This window comes from Temnothorax nylanderi, unplaced genomic scaffold (genome assembly GCF_030848795.1).
Source record: "Temnothorax nylanderi isolate EJ_2023f unplaced genomic scaffold, tnyl_v1.0 TNYL_tig0129_pilon, whole genome shotgun sequence".
NCBI lineage: Eukaryota > Metazoa > Arthropoda > Insecta > Hymenoptera > Formicidae > Temnothorax > Temnothorax nylanderi.
Genome location: NW_027249191.1, coordinates 47,321 through 65,121, shown reverse-complemented (window position 1 = coordinate 65,121; position 17,801 = coordinate 47,321). Strand labels below are relative to the sequence as shown.

The 17,801-nt window shown below is 41.8% G+C and overlaps 1 protein-coding gene across 2 annotated transcripts in view; it reads right to left on the bottom strand.

Annotated features, from left to right (window-relative positions):
- Window positions 1–8,603: 8,603 nt before the first annotated feature.
- Window positions 8,604–17,801, bottom strand: part of LOC139776811 (uncharacterized) — a 29,090-nt gene continuing 19,892 nt past the window's right edge. For both annotated transcript variants that reach the window (XM_071713766.1, XM_071713767.1), the window contains exons 5-8: window positions 16,137–16,334; window positions 14,853–15,045; window positions 14,480–14,781; window positions 8,604–13,992 (exon numbers count right to left, since the gene is read on the bottom strand). In XM_071713766.1, coding sequence (XP_071569867.1) covers window positions 13,435–13,992; window positions 14,480–14,781; window positions 14,853–15,045; window positions 16,137–16,334 — 1,251 coding nt within the window. In that variant the 3' untranslated portion in view covers window positions 8,604–13,434. The remainder of the gene's footprint in view (window positions 13,993–14,479; window positions 14,782–14,852; window positions 15,046–16,136; window positions 16,335–17,801) is intronic.

Here is a 17,801-nt window from a genome sequence, read left to right as displayed (position 1 = left end):
TTCTGGTACACACAGCACGAGCTGTGATACGAACGCGAGGGTGGACGGCAGGAAGGATCACGTCGCACGTAAACGCGGTAGCATTCGGCCGCCGCGGCTGCATCGTCAAACGTATCGCGGGCCGGGGCCCGGTAAGTTGGCGAGAGTTAATTACAAAAGCCTCGATTTTAAAAGCGTTTTAGTATCGATCCCGTTTTTAGCAGTAGTCCGCGATGCTCCTATGTCGCTCTCGCCGACGAGAAGTGGGGAGGATATACCTAGCCCGCAATGGCGGGAGAGACTCAGCATCCCTCTGGCAACGGCCCCTGTCGCGAGGTCGGCTTACTGAAGCTGCGCGACGTATGTGTCTATAACTGCATAATAAAGCAGTACTCTTTGCCGATAAATTTCTGCGGCGGCACCTAGATGTAATCTCTCTCTCCCGACCTGGGAGATGACGTGTCCGATTACCGTAATCTGTTTGTATACTTCCTCGCGTTTCTGCTATCACTGCGATACATGTACAGTTGAAAAATATGAAATTCGCTTGCGGGGAGGTTTGGTAATAAAAACAGAGGATATTGACTCTCGCTTAATTCTCATGAAATTCGGGTCTTTTCGCACGCATATCTCTATAAAACTAATATTTTTTAAAAATAGATTGCAAAGAAACGGGATATGCATTGTTTATTTATATCCAGAAATCTCTTTTTGTTTCGTTTTCTATTTTCTTCGTTCGCGATAATCACGTCATGTGGTTGTTTTTATTATTTATTTTTTTTCTATTTTATTAATCCTTGAAAAAGAAAAAAAGTTTCGGGCTATGGGGATATAATGAAATTAAATTCTGATACAGAAAATCTATTTTGAAATAAAGGGAGGAAGACATTTTATAAGAGTAATGAATTTAAACAGATTAAAGGACTTTCACACTTCTTTGTTCGGCTGTTACCTAAACATTTTACCGTTTGAAGATTAATATGGCATTTTAATATTAGAAGCGTAATTATGAGAGATTATCTAATATTCACAACCGGTTATTGGATTAAGTTTGCGTTAATATCTTCTCATTAGTTGACAATTTTTAAGTTTTAATTAATATTTCTTAAATACGTATATATTCGTATAAATTAAATGCATAAAGTATATGTAATAAAACTCGTACGCAAAAATTTATTTCGTATGGAAATTCTTCCGTATTTCAATTTTGAGTATAACTCGCGAAGAGGCTGCCCTTCCGAGCGAAATGCAGCGAGATCAAGTGAAAGCACGTAAATCGTTGTCACCAGTATCGTGATCGGTTACGTGCGCGAGATACTAAAAGGAGATCCCATCCGGAGCGTGCATCAAGGGTGCAAGAGGATGCGAGAGGGAGAAGAGAAGCATCTGTAGCTGTTACTCTTTTCCGTTAGCTTCCCCATTAGCGAATCGGTTAAACGGTGCAACAATCGGGGGCGCCATAATGCGCGTCGCGGCACGTCGTTTCGCGAGTAAAACAGAATGGAGCGTAATTTAGCGTAAGCGGATTAACGTTTGTCCGTTTATTAGCCGATAATTATTATTAATTACGTCTCGCGAGTGTTCCAGCGTAGTTTCCGAATCGTCTTTAAGACGGCATTTGATCTCTTAACATTTAATCAATTATTCTTTATTGAAAAAAAAGACAGAAAGGATTTTATTAAAAAATGAGTTAATAACAGAGCGTACGAGTTTTGCGGGATTGAACGTTTGTAATTTAAGGATTCCTATTGCGAAAATTGATACCGAAAGAAATGAATTATTTCAATTGTCTCTCAATTGGCGATATATTTTTTTTTCAAAACGCTATATAGTTATTTAAAATTAGTGTTAAAAAAAGAAAAAAGAAAAAGGCATATGTCGAATGTAATTCCAACGATCATCATTATTTCTCACAGGCGCTCGCTGTTCATATGCGATAAAACAATTTTGCTTACTGTAATCAATAATATTTTACATTTCATACGGATCTCGCCAATAGCGACGCTCTCCGGTTTCCCAAACGTTCCTTTGTACCGCGTGTTCCTCATAGTGCAGTTTAGCCGACGGCTTAGCCTCGTTGTCCGAACCGTACATCTACGTGCTCTACCATTTCTCTAACCGCGAACGAACTACATCGAAGAGCGATACATGTGTACGTATATATATAAAAAAAAACCGCGAGCACCCCAAGCGAACGACCGGGACTCGCAGGGAGGCGACGCCGCGGGCCGCGGAGGCGGCGGCGGCGGTGGCAGCGGTGGCGGTGGAGGCGGCGGCAGTGAAGGAGAGCCGTCGGTATCGCTGGTGTGCTCATGCATAATTCAATCAGAGTTAGACTAGAAACGTCAATACAGCTCGCAGATTATTTCTTTTCCCGGGCTGCTGCGCTCTCTCGCTCCGCGACTGTCCTCTCTTTTTCCCGCGCGCGCTCTGGCCCCCGCCAGCCACCCTAGTCGGAGCGCGGCGGGCGGAAGGGCGAGTCGCGGGGGGACGGGGTGACGAGCGGGGAGCACCGGGGGGGTGCCCGCACACACGGCACACAGTCGCGGGACTGAGAGGGGAAACGAGATTTCTCCTTCTGGCGCCTATCTCTCTGCTCTCCCCTGCCATATTTCTCCGTGTCGTCCCTCCCTCCCGCCCTCCACATCCACTCCTCTGTCCCGCCCGCCCGCCGCGCGCGCGCGCGCGCCCGCGCCCGCGCCCCTCCATCCCCACCCGTTCTTCTTTTATATTTTAATCAACTAATTCTGCGCAATGCGTACATTTATTGCGCCCTTTCGGACGGCGGCATCCGTCCACCCCCGTCCCCGTTCTCGGTCCCCCGTCGCTGTCCCCCTGCCCCACCGATCCCGATTTCCATCCCCCAACCCTCCCCCCGCCTCGTCCCCTGCCCGCGTGGCGGACCAGCCCGCGTTTTAATTGCAAATCTCACCTCGTTCGCTGATTCGATGGGATTTTTTCGCCACCGGCCAATGAGGACGATCATCGACGATACCGTCGGCTCTCGACCGGTGTCAATTTTTCGCCGTGTTTCTTCGCCGCGCACCGTCTCTTCCCCGATGGCCGATCGGGGCGATTTCGGTTGTCCTCGTCTAATTATGCGTGCGCGCGGCACCGCCGAAAAGAGGCGTAGCTATCCCATCGTCTGCCTATATACCGCTGTCCTTTTCCCACAATTTTTTTTGTCTCCCCCCGCATTTTCCGCGGGGCTTCAATTTTACGCTCGTTAATAACGATACAAAATAATAGCTTGAAACGCGACCCATTGTAATATTCTCGCGTTATTGAATCGCGGCGCAAAACAGAATTCGATCTATCTTTTTATCGCAAATGTATTTACCTGAGGTATTAATTAGGCATCGTAATGACTTTGTCCTTTTTATCGCGAAAATGAAATTTTACGTTTCTATTGTGCCAATAATGCGGCGCTCGCGTGACGCCACGTGTCACTAAAACGCATGGCGCAGAGGCACTCACGCGTTTGCCTTATAGCGAACGAAATGACGAGTGCGGATATGCAACATTGTCGACAATCGCGTTAAATCCCACACATTCTCGCGTGAAGCGCGTGTCGCAGCTTCGATGCGGCGATCGTGCGTATCGTAAAACATCGGCGGTATCGCTTGTGGTATTTGCTCTCTATCTCTCTTTCCGCCTCTCTCTTTATCTTTCTCTCTCGTGCGCGCGCGCGCGTGCGGATGGAATAAATATATTCTCTCCAAAAACCTAATGGTTTTTCTTCAAGTACTTCGTCGATACCTGCCCTTAATCTAGACGTTCATAAACCAGTTCACTTTCTCTGTCCCCACCCACTCTCTTCCTCTCATCTCTCCTTCTCGGTATGTGTGCGTCTTTTCTCGTACATTTCTGCCGGCGCGCGCACGCATATACGTACAGGACACGTGCCTCTCCGTGAAGCGTGTGCGTGCGCGTTTGTGCGTCCGTGTAAATAAACGCACGATACAATTAAAAAACCAGGAAGGCACACTCCGAGGGAGAGGGAGAAAGAGGATTGGGTTGGCGCGTGCAAGAGAAAGTGCCACAAAATCGGAGAGCCGCGTGTTGAAGGCCGATAAAACGCTAATCGTCGGAGAATACATTTTGCGGAAACGATAATCGGACGAGGCGAGAACGATTGAAGAATCTTTGATGCTGGGAGGCGCAGCTCTCGTTAATCGCTACCTAATTGTTTCTCTCGTCCACAAATATAAATTTATTTTTAAAAGCAAATTATAGAACTCGTTAAAGTTACGAAAATTTGTCGACTTGTGAAAGCCGATATAAATTAAACTATTTTGATACAGTACGTATAAATCCATTGCTTTACCCCTCCTTGCTTCCGTCATCGTGATATAACGTAGAAAAATCACTTTTGCGCGTTTACGACGTTGAAATCTGAGCTCGCACTGAAATATCGCCGGCATTTCAACCCCCGCTCGTATTCGCGCGCGTGCTCCCGGTCTTTTTTTATTTAAATATCTCACCCCCTGTGTTGCCTCTCGCGTTCAACAACGTGGTGAGCTTCTTTTTCAAGGTTCCCCGTGCCCGTCTTTTTCACGGTCTCCCCCCTCTCGTCGTTCTTGGTCCCACATCCCTGTCGCCACAGCCACCCGTCTCTCTCTCTTTCTCTCTACCGCCGCGTCCCGGCAACTCCTTGCCGTTCTATCCTTCTCTATGACGGCAGGTACTTTTACCCTCCTACCCTCGAGCAACGACTACCTTTGCCTTCAAGCAAAAAGGGAAATGAAAGCGAAACTGTTCGACACTGCCGACTTTCCGCTCTCGCTATCCCTCTTCTCCTTCAGCTTTTTTTTCTGTTGGTCTCTCTCCCTCTCTCTCTCTCTCTCTCTCCCCTGCGTCTCCCTCTTTCACCCTCTTACCCTCTATCGCTCTACATGCGCTATGTCTCTCTTCATCTTTCTCTCTCTTTCTTTTCCTAGCCCTTTTTCTCTCTCTCACACCCTTCCGTTACACTCGCCAGCCCTATTTCCCTCTCTGGCTTACACGCTCGCGCCTCCTTTCCTTCCTACCGCCGCCGGCTGCCATCCTCTTTCCACCCTTCTAATTTTTCCACCCCTTTCACTAAAATTAAAATCAATAGTAGCACCACGTGCCCGGGGACTATGCCGGAAACATTGCTACCCTCATCAGTTGCTGCCTACGCAGACTCCAACAGGCATTTTCCTACGTCGGCAGTTAATTTCTATTGATATATCTCGTCAATAGAGAGAATTTTTATTTTCATTATAACCAAAGCGCATCTAGCACGCGTAACAACGTTGCAACGTTGAGAGAAAATAAAGCACATTTAATTAAAAAATATGTAATTAAAAATTAACACGAATGATGTAGATTTGTTTGTAAAATACTAGCAGTTAGACGAGATACAAAGCAAATAATTTATCCGAACGTTTTATATATTTTCAATTTATCTAAAAAAAAAAGAGAGTTAAAATGCCTTTTTCTTGGAAATTACCACATTGTAATTTGTACTTGAAACTACGTGCAGAAAAAGATGCACGATATATTTTGTAGACATGCAAATTGGTTAAATTAAGCATGTAAGCGTAATTAAAAGCGTATTTTTTTTTAATAAGCGGGTTCGATTAGCGTAAAAGACGCGTCGATGATCTCGCAAGGCCGAAATAAATGCATACACATTGGGGGATGCGCCACGTCAGACGCGTCGGCTAACAGGCACGGTTCGATCCACTGTTAAAGCATACAGGTGGTCGACTATGCTTCCATCATTCCTTCGTTGCGAGTAAAAATTTCTATCATGCACGTGCTAGCCGCCACGTTCACACGCATACACGTACACACGCACACGTAAACGGTGTTTGCGTACGGAATTTTTTACACGTGCGCGAATAACAGAATAAAAATCTGACGCCTGCGGAATAAAAAGTTTTATTCAATAACGTTCGCGTTTGGCGTTAAGTGGTATTAACTCTTTGCTTTTCTAACAAATCTAGTAATATCGCGTTACACGAAATATTCTTTCTTTATCTCGCTCTACCGTTTTTTGCAATTTTTCCCGCTGTCGCTGTAATGAAGATAATTATCTGAAATTTCTATTATTTAGAGGTTCCTCTCATGAGCCAATAATTCCATTTTTTAAAATGATAATAGAGTTATATACATATACATCTTATAGTTGAAGTAAAATTAGAAACGGTAAATATACTTCCTCATTGAAATTAAAGCATATATATGTACATATATATAATATGTATATTTTTTTAAACGTCAATTTGATGTTGTAAATGTTTGTGGATGAGATTTGGAACTGGAAAATTATTTTTGCAAATGAGCCCTCCATGATAATGTATTCTCCTAATATATTATACATAATACGCTGACATCGTTCAGCGGAGCATAACACGATGTTAAAATTCTGAAAATATACATTGTATATTCGTGCGTGAATTACGAGCCGCGGTGTAAAAAAAAACGGCTGTTGCTCGCTCGCGAGACCTCCGCCACGTACTCGATCTCCTAGCCCATGCCAAATCCACTTCTATACGCTGAAAGACATCTCGGGAGGCACGGGACGGTGTTCGTACCGTTACGGATACTGTCATAATTTAATGTAACCGGCGCGCGCGGTCACGACGATGCCTTTCGCATAACGGAGCCATTCCTCCGGTCTCCTACCCCTTGGTATCCCAACCTCCCTGTATCCTATCCTGTCCCTCTATTCCCTTATGACCCCCTCGGCAGCGCCGTCGGTCCCACTCTCTCCTCTCTGTTTCTGTCTTTATCTTTTTCTCTTTCTCTTTCTCCCTCTCTCTCTCTCTCTCTCTCTCTCTCTCTCTCTCTCTCTCTCTCTCTCTCTCTCTCTCTCTCTCTCTCTCTCTCTCTCTTCTCTCTCTCCCTCTCATCTCCCGCGTATTCGCGGGTTGCGAACGTACCGCCCTCACCGGTGCCCACAATACGATGGTGGTATTGATTTAAAAGTACATTCGTGTTTTCATAATGCCGTATCTGTACCGACGTTCAAACTCACCCGTCTCCGCGCCGCCCGCCCCCTCGCTCGTTCCCCCCGCGATCCCCATCCGCCTTCGACTATCCCCCGCGCACAACCCCTGGCACGCCGCATACATAACCCGAGCATGGGTTGCAACGACGCTCCCATCAGCACGGAGACCAATCAGACTGCCCCCTGATTTCCAGTCATTCCACTCGACTATTCTCTCTTGTTCTCGCTCTGATCTATCCGTCCATCTAGCCGTTCACCATCCGTCCACCTTCCGCTTGCCTTCGTACCTTCTCTTCCTGCTCCCGTTTCTCTCTCCTTTCGTCTCACCTTCTCCCCTCCCCTCTCTCTCTCTCTCTCTCTTTTTTCCTGTATCGATGCAGTTAAATCACTGTCCAGAGATTCGGCAGACAGCTAAATAGGATTGTGAAAAGTAATCAGTTCCGCGTATTAAAGTGCGTGAATCATTCCCGTATCTGTCCGGGGAAAACGAGCCTTTTGAAAGTTCTATTTCAGAATGATTTAAATGTAGGAGCGAGAAGACTAACGAGAAACTACGGGCAACAAATGGTACAATACGATGATTTTCCGATGATAAAATTAATAATTACTGCAGAGAGCGTATAAAATCGTCAGCGCTCGTTTTTACCGCCGTATCATATAAAATCATTAAAAGCAACAATTATTTAATTAATTATTGAAAGTTATTATATGTATGGAGGGAGAAACTCCGGCGCAATTTACGAGCAACCATCGATAATCTTATCAAAGTACGTCATATATTAGCAACAAAGACAAAAAGAGTACTAGCAAAACAAATTATTTCTCTCGCTCAGGTTTGGCTATTTAATTAGGGTCCTCCGCTGATCGTATATTTAGACTCGCAATCGTCAGGCATTAAATAACAAGATATCATTGATTTTTTTTACAAGGCTATAAAAAAAGCGGTTGTATAAGCGCGCTTGTATCATCGATTGCTAAATAAAAAAATACACGATGCAGCCTTGACGGCAATTATATCAGTGGAGACTCCTCCCACACGTTTCTCTCCCGATACATCGTTCGTAAGTGTGTGCGTCTGCAGTAATAAACAATACTTTATCCGACAATTAATCTGCACGTGGATGACCCGTCGATTCAACGCGCCTAGGTGGCGTCGGGTACTTATCCTTTGGTTTACCGCGAAACAACCTTTGCGAATTTTATTACTTTTTTTTCCTTTACTTTTTTGGATAATAAATCGTATGCGTATAGACCGAAACGTGCCTACGCAAAATTTCTCCACGCGAAAATGTAGTACGCAGCTCTAATGAAATATCTTGCCTTCCTGCGTTAACGACGTGTCAGATACGGCCTCGTTAATTAAGCGAATGCTTAATTAAATGGTTATATTACGCAGGCATCGGACTGAGACGTGTCTGACTCGTGTCTGACGAGTAAATTTATTCCACGGACGTACGTAATTATAAAACGAATGGGGGGAAAGATCCGCGGCGATTCGACCCCCTGATCGGATTGAGATGATAAAGTAGTTCTCCGCTGAGTGACTTCACTACGGTATTTAAAAAATTGTTTCGTTGCTCGACTTTGTTCCGTTACGCTATGGGAGCTGATATTTTAATGAAAAATGAATAAATCCTCGGTGTAGAAGGAACAAAATTTTTATTTCTCACATTGGTTCGTGAAATAGATAGGAGTGTTCACGCATGTCTTTTAATAATTTTATAAAACAATTTGATATAAACAGAGTATACATTGTTTAATACAAATACAATAAAGCGCATGTGTGCAGTTTCACATTTTGTGGAAACTTTGAAATGAAAAATTTGGCGTAATAACATGCCAAGTATGAGAGAGAGAGAAGAGCTCTCTCTTGATTTATCTACGTGTTCGATTATGGTCCCAATAGAAGTATCGCGATTTTTTAAATGTCAATACATTAAGGATTAATTTTAAAAGATGCAGAGAAGAATGTTGAATTTTATTAATAGGAAAAGTTTGTTCGTTTTCGTGCAAAATTTGATGGCTTGGCATGTCATTAGATCAAACTTCTCGTACATTAAAACATAATATGTCTGATTATATATACTTGTAAAATTAAGGGAATTAAATAAAATTTATTAGATTTACGCACTAACTTTAATTAATAACCGATTAATTAAATGCGATACAAGCCGAAGAACTCCGCAATTGTGATAACAACCAAACGCTTTCTTTGTGCCCAATAGTTTATTTTTGCAAAATAAGTTGACATGTACAGTGAGATAGCTTAGCGATTGTTAGAAATAAATGTCAGTAAGAAAAATCCTCCGCATGTGTTGTCTTCGCATTACATGTAATGAGCGCAATAACTAGTATTACTTTCGACTTGTGTTTAAAGAAAGAGATGTTTAGTAGGAAATTGCAGTTTCTGACGTAGCTTGCACCTTATAAAATATTAAAACAGTCTCGGACGTTGAAGCGTATTTAACGCTCCCTCATCAATATCCTTATCAATTTCTCTCTTATGCATTACGTTAAAATCTTCGCATTGATTAACCCTCTCATGCGCAATATCGACTCTTTTAATAATTATAATTAAATAGAAAGTATTACGATAATGGAAATAATTCCCCAAAAATTTTGAGCCTCGTAAAAGAATCGTGTGGAATTTTCAGTTCAAAACCTTTCAGTTGAAAACTGAATTTCTGAAGAAAACTGTTAACACATGAGTGCACTATAATGTCCGATTAATTTGCGCATGAAAGAATTAATTTCTGTAATAATTCGCGAATACACGACATAGAAGGACGGACGCATGTCTTAGCGGGTCCAAATTGCATTTATTAATTACATAAGAAAGACCGCAGATGTCATTATTTTAGCACCTTCATCGCAACCTCGAATAGCTTGTAGATTTCTACAATCGAGTGTCGTCCTGTACTTTCACATGAACAAACCAGACATCATATTATCCTTCCCTGCAGAAAAAATTGTGCGTATATTTCGCAAAATATTTTTCGCATATTTCATAAAATTAATATAACAATATCATCGTTAAGCACTAATGAAGCTTCTATTAAATCTCTATATTAACCTATCTAAAAATATCTGCGATTTTCAGGATGAGTCATACAACTGGAACGAGTTGTAGTTCTTATTTCGTTATAGATAGGAAAAACTGACAAAGGAAAAAATTGAATAGTATAATAAGGTCTATCTTTGTATATCTTTTATAAGCGTAAGGATGCATCAGAAAAATGCAATTATATTTTTTTTAATGGAATGTTTTTTACATAAATCGAATCTGATAAACATTTTGCGTATAAAAAAGTGTTGAGATAAAATTATTAAGAATTAATAGTTTACGAAATATTTATACTTTATTTTAATATTTCGATATAAAATATAAAATACCTCGTAAAGTATTCATATTTTAATTATCTCACCTTAATATTTCTATCAAATAATAAAATTAATTAACTAGTATAGAGACAGCACATAGTTGCTATTAAAAATATAAATATATAATTTGCAATTATATATTATTTCAAATATTATAACTATAATATGTTTTCTTTACAATTGATTCGTCTGCAGTTAACAAGAATTGCAACTCATCGTGATTGCATAAATCATCCTGCATAAACTCTAACAAAAGGTTAAACTCTATTTAACAAGATAATATTTAACAAGTACGCAACGCGATCACATATTTAGCGATTAATGAAGAAAACAACTCCTCATGTTTATATTACATAAGTAATATATAAACATAGAACAAAAATGGCATATAAAATATATGATTTTTGATTTATGGAAGTCAAAATTACATATTGCACTAAGATAACATGTGTTTTCTTTAAAATTTGTATAAACAAACAATCGTACGATCGTACCATTCCGATCGTGTGAAAGCTCATATTCCATATTTTTAAAGAGCACGGCGACGCACGTTTAACGGTAATAAGATAAGATAATAATCTTGTGGAGAGATAAAATATAACGCGCAATTATAAATCGATCACTACCGTAACATTTCCTGCTCCTCGTTCCTCCTCGATTTTGCATTATGCATTCGGACGACTTCTACTTTCGCAGTTGTAATACGTTTCGAGTTCTAGATCTACGATAATCCTCTAAAACATGCTCTATCGGCAATTATCTTAGATCGCAATAGAGACTTTTAAATATATTTAGGGAAAATAAAAGCTTCCTCCCCAGCATGCAATAATGATCACGTTCGAAGACTTGGCTCTAGATCGCATTTCCGACCACGCCTATACGTGGATGAGAAACAGCAATAATCAGTATCGAATGATAGAGATGAAGAACAATATTTCCAACTCGCAGGAAACTGAAGATAATCGCGCGCTAAGAGTCACGTTTTATTTAAATACCGAGATACGTTCCTCGCGTAATTATAGGCTGGAGGGGTTATCGAAACGTACGCCGCGCCGCGTTTCTGTAATGTCAGCTAAGCGCTTCGAACATGATCTCAATCGACAGAGTTCTGTCAAAAGGATGATTAAACATTTAATTATGGATAGGAAAAATTTCCAGCGTCTCGACCCATTTATACCCATCTGTTGAGAAATTCTACGTTGCTCGCGCTTAGCGCGAAACCCGGGTGATCCGTACATCGAAGTAGATCGTTTTGATTTTCTTATGGAGCAAAGTTTGTAAATATAACGGCGGTAGTAGGAACAGTATTTGCGAAAGTCAAGAGGATATCTGATACGAGGGGAGGGGGGGGATATTCTCCGGGTATATACAGGTTAAGAACAATTCAATTTTACATCGTGAAAACTCACGGCAAAGCATCGCAAAGCATCGTCAACATTCGATAACGTTTTATAACATTCAACGTAATCATATAAAATCTGAAATGTCAATAACGTAATGTTACCCTCTCAACGTAGTTATACACAGATAAACGACGCTCGTCGACTCGTAGGTCGATTCGATTCGTTCTTAAACTATTTTGGCACTATAATTCACGTGTTAGGTTTCTAAGCGTCGATTTCGACATCCTGAAACGCCTATGAAGCTAATAAAAAATCTTTAACATCGTGTGCGCGCTTAAATGTACACGTGTTCCATACCTAACGTGTATGTGCTTTTTATATTACGCATGAGCCTCGTTATATGTATATACATTCGATGTGTATATGTATACACCGACTTGTTTACTAAATACGGATGTTTAGAAATGTAATGTCTCACGCTCTAAGGAACTTACGATTACTACAATGCATAATATCGTTATAGTAGCGATTCTCGAGTGGCTTATCCTGGATCGAAAATGTTAATGAACTCGGTAGCAGCTACGAACCGAGACTCCAGGCATGTACGAATTTTAACCACGCGCGCGCGCGTATCTATATAGGAAACGAATTTTATTTAATTTATTAACGCTTTTACGGCATTGAAACTACACGAATTTTAAGGAACCGACTTATCTATTATTAAAACTTTTCTCTTTAAAAGTACGAATTTTAAATACCTAAAAAATATTTAAAAAGTAATTAAAATTTTGATTTATGAGTAATTAATTTTACCATCAAAAAGTGAAAAATGTTTATATTTCGTGAAAGAAATTTAAAATGTGACTATGCACTCTTGATGAAGAAATAGAACTTAGAGAAAGATTGAGTATCGCATATGTATATTTTCTAATATCATTAATGTTAATTTCACGAAATATATGACTACGTCACTATCACAAGTCGAGTGATGAACTGTTACGTCTACGTGAAATTACGATGAAAAAGGGTTCTTACTTGCAATGCTTTTTTGATTAGCTCCTGATCGACATACGTTACGCTTAACATTAATCATTATCGCTCGTTTGTTTCAGCCGTGAAAAGTTCTCCAATCAGCTTGAACTAAATAGCACGGTCCATATAAAAGACATATTTCTTTCATATTTTAAGTTACATATGAAATAAGCGATTTTCTGAATTAGAAATTAAAAAAACGTAACTGCCGATCCATGTGTTAGACTTTTCGTTATATGCACGAAAGAAAAACATTTTAATCGCAATCATGTGTGGAGTGTTCTCACGGCGACCGTATCCCTTCTTCTTTGATTAAATTGCTTATACATATTACACGCTAACTTCTTACGTTAAATCCTCCTCGTCGCATAGAATTTGCGTATAGGTACTCGCGAAGGTACTCGTCTATTCGACTCAAATCTACGAGATCGTTGCCATCTGCTGAAATAGATAGTAGTAACCGACCATTACGATGCCGACTCCGTTATATAATATTCACTACATACATTAGAGAGTAACATAATTCCTACACCATTAGTACACCATTAACCGTGTGTTCGCTGCATTTTTTTTTCAATAATCCCTGACTAGTATCTTTCGTTGCAATTTATCCCGAGGATGTTGCGTCCCGACGACACACAGTCGAGAAACCGATGGCGACGACGAGGGGAGCGGGACGGCGGGGGATGGGAGATCCTTCCTTGATTGGCGCGCACATTAACTCTCTTTCTCCTCGATCGGACTCACCTCGTTCTGCAGCAGCTCGAATTTCGGACTCAAGCTCGGCAGCATGCCCCTGGTACTCGTTTTGATTTGACTGTACTTATTGTAGATGTCGAGCGATTTCTTGCGATCCATCTCGAGCGTCTCCTCGATCAGTCGCGGCGGGATGCTGCCCGCTCGTTTGTGACTCGGCACGAAGACACTGCCTTCCGGCTTGCGTGCCGCCGTCCTCTCCCCCTTGTGTTCCGGCGTAAGCGTGCCGTTACCCAGTTTACGCTGCTGCTCCTGGAACGCGTCCTCCTGAACGTCGTCCTTCAGCAGCACGCCGGTTATCACGGGCTTGTTGTTCTCCGCCTTGCTGGCGAAGTCGTTGCTTAGAGCCTTCTGCTCCACAATCTCGAGCTTATTCGGCGTCGTGCCGTTCACTTGAAGATTCGGATTTGATCGCACGGCATCTGGGAAACTGTCGATATCCAACGAATCCTCTCGTACCACCGCGTTCACAACATCTTGTAGAGACGACATATCTTTTGATTTTCCGAAGAACTGCGGCTGAAAGGAAACGAACATCTTCCGTGTTATAAGGAATCTTTTCTGATCGATCTACATATGTATAGTGTGAGATTTCAAGTATAGATTAATATCAATATCAAAGAAATTTTTCAGCATTAATAATTTAAATGATTTAGCGAATTAAATCTCCAAAAATGTAAATTGTAAATTGTAAAATTTAAAATGTAAAATATAAAATGCAAATTGTAAAATGTAAAATGTAAATTGGTAACAAAATGTAAATTGTAAATTGTAAAATATAAATTGGTAACAAAACACTTTTTAAATCTTAATTAAACTTATTTTAACATAAAAAAAAACATTAATGAATAATCCATGGTTGAAGGAATAAATTTTATTAGCTTAAGCTAGAGTCGATACAGTGTTGCGGGGCTCTACTCTTCCTTTATTTTCTATCAAAAATGAAACAAAACGATAATTACACACGAGAAAGGATTCAGATAAATTAACTACTCTCTTTACTTACACTTTTGTTCTCCTCCTCCTCCTCTTCTTCACTAGTAAAATTTCTGGAGTCGTCTAACAGTATCTTGTCTATATCCGGCGATTTGTCGAACTCCACCCATTTCGATCGTCCCTCCAGTTTCCTCGACGGCACATCGGACTCGTAACTACCACCGTACATGGGGTAACCAAGGTGGCCGGAATCGTATTCGACTTGATTGCCGTAGCGATAGCTTGGATTAGCCGAACCTTGGCTGGATATCGATAGATCTGACTGTGACAGACCGGTGTTGGTGCTCCCGAACAGTCGCGTATTTTCGAAAGCTGCATAAGAAACGACAAAATAGAAGATAGATCACAAAAACGAGGTGTTACGCCATCACGAGAATAATCACCTGAAGATCTGTCGTCCGGTATTTCCTCCCTGTGCACCAGAGCCTGTTGATCGGTGACACCAGTAGTCACATCATCGGACGACCCTTTGTTACCCTTCGTCTCTTCCTTGTCATAATCTGGCTGCACCTCCACCACAAATGAACACCCGCTGTCCTTGTATATTGACGTGGGTTTGTTATCTTCCATCGTTACCTGAATATAATAAAATATATTCATAAATTACGAATTATAATTATACTGTTTTCTCCTCTGTTAAAAATTAATATAAAGTATTCGAATTATACGTAAAGTATAGTCCACAGTTCTCTTTTTTGAAACAAAGGATAGATCTAGTGTATTATATTTGTTTTAACAAGCACGTTTTAAATATTTTTTTTGAGCAACAATCAAGTTAAAACAAAATTCTGCTACAACCTCGAAATTAAATATTTATATACACAAAAGTAATACGTGCAGTAAGCACTAGTTACTTAATGTCGAATAATTTATCCAGTAGTGACAAAATAATAGTTGGAAAAAAATTAAAAGTAAAGTGTAACGCAAATTTCTTTCCTAAAATCAGGATGATACTCGAGTAAATTCATTATTCTGGGCAAACCTTCCAATTCTCCCACGGGAATTCGTGCGTATCTACTCAGTCCATTATTTTTTTTCCCCCTTTTTAATGCAGGCCCGAGTTACGGACCCGAATCGGCTCCACGCCTTTTCCTTGTTCGAAAGTTTGGGGCACTTTATATAGGTGCGAGAAGAACGGATTGAATCAGAGCGCGAGTAGAGCATTTAGAGAGATCGGGGTGGAAAATGAGGAAGCGTGCGAGACAGTCAGACAGACGATGATAGAAGGAGGAAGAGAAAGAGGGAGAAGGAGGGGAAGGAGGATGTGCCGCGGTCAGAGAGGAAGAGGAAACGTAGGTGTCGGCAGAGGCGGCGAGCGGCTCGACGGACGATTTCGAGAATCTTCGACGCGAACGAGCCTCGCCGCGAATGAGACGAGGCTCGTAAGTAGGACGGATAGGTGGGGGCGAAATTGCCCGGCACAACCTCCGACCTTACCAGGGTCGGCCAAGTTCGATAATTACGAATCTACTCCCCGGCCCGAAAACGAGCCCAGTCTCTGACCCGGTTACCGCCCGACTCCGCCGACGAGTCTCGCTACGGCGATTCACGTCGCGTCGTCTCATTTAAGCGATAAATGTAGGGAGAAAGGAAAGGGATTTATGTGCAAGCGACGCGTTTTCGTCGCAACGACGATACGCCGAAAATTTCCCGTAAGCCGTACGTACCGCACGTTCCTCCGTTTCCACGATAAGATGATTGTTCTTGAGCGTGAGGGTGATGATGTTCCCGTTCGCGTTCTTGCTAGTATGATTGCCGGAAGTGGTGGTGTACTCCATCACGGCCGCCGCCGCCGGGGCAACGTTTACGTCCTCCATCACCTCGGTCTCGCACATGTATCGGGGTACGTCTAGGCCATTCACCAACTGAAAATGCATAGAAATACATTCGCGCGATGAGGCACGCGCGAGGAAATCCAGAACAGGAATCCAGAAATCCGTTTCATTCGTCACTGCCGCGCGCGGAGTGAAATCTCGACGAGAGCGTAAAAACGTGAGAAAAGGGCAAGGGAGAACATTTTTTTCCCGTTGTTGATTATTAAAATACATAAAGCATCAGTTTAAGAAAAATTAAATCAGAAATTTAAAGAGATTACTCTACGTTAATTTTTCTTTTTCTTTCTTTCTATGAAAATAAATCACGACGTTACATTTATACTTAAAATAGAAAAATCTGCGACGTCGTAAAACAATTCGAAAATCTCGGCGGCGTAAACGCTCGCAGGACGGCGGTGATTTTTTGGCGATGCCCGAAGAATGCTTCGCGCAGGATACGGGAGATTTAGTTACAGTCGATACGCGCGCGAGGCTGTCCCAATTTACGAAACGGGCGTGAGAAGAGGGCAGAGGGGGGGAGAAGGGAGGAGGAAAAGAAGAAGGCAACGTCTCTCGCTCAGTTTTTTATCTATCGCGTCGCGAAAAGGCCATCTCGCATGCAAGTAGGTGTTCGCGTGTACACACGGCGTTCACCTATACGCGCGCAGATGCATGCCGGTTACGTCGTTCTCCGAGTGCCTTGTGCCAAAGGGTACTGAACCTGACCCAAGGGGCATTGCTCTTGCGCTGCGTCTCTCCGTTCCTTTTCTGTTAGATCGCTACACACACCGGTCGTCACGTTAGCCAAAGCGAGCAGGTATCATTGCGTGGCCCAGGCCTCGGTACTTCGGCTGAGTGGCAGTCGAAAATACGCGCCGAAACACGGAGCGTAGAATACACGCGCGAGTTATTATCGTCGGCGAGCGAACGCGCGCGCGCGCGCGCGTGTACTTGTCCTCTAAAATCGGTTCGATGAAAACGCTACACTTTAATACACGTTCACAGATTACGCAGTCACCTGTCCCAGATTGTGCCCTCGACACGTAGGCCGTGTGAAAATTTTATTCAAAGCGCTTACCGACCGTTAAACAACGGATTTTTCTCTTTGCAAAAAGTTCGATGCAGAATCGCTATTTCTAAGTACGAGCAATTTTAAACTCGAGAAATTTTATCAAGAAAACTAGGAAACCTATTTTCCCACGCTCTCGATTGACCCCAATCTTCTTCTTAAACTACTGCTGTAACATATGGTAATTGAACAGTTTTAACAAGTTTTCGAAAAACTCATTCGATTTCTAAAGATTGATACATCTATCGTTTTTATTTACATATATTTGAAGCCCAGCGGCATCACGTGTCGCAGAAAAGAGAACATAGATGAGTTTTGGCCGGCTGTTACGTTGGTCATATACGTGGCCTTTTCACCTTTGCCATGAATCGGTCAGCCGAATACTAAATAGAATCGTGAAGACATACTAATTCAATCAATAGTTTTTGCCTTTTTTAGTCTTTAGAGAA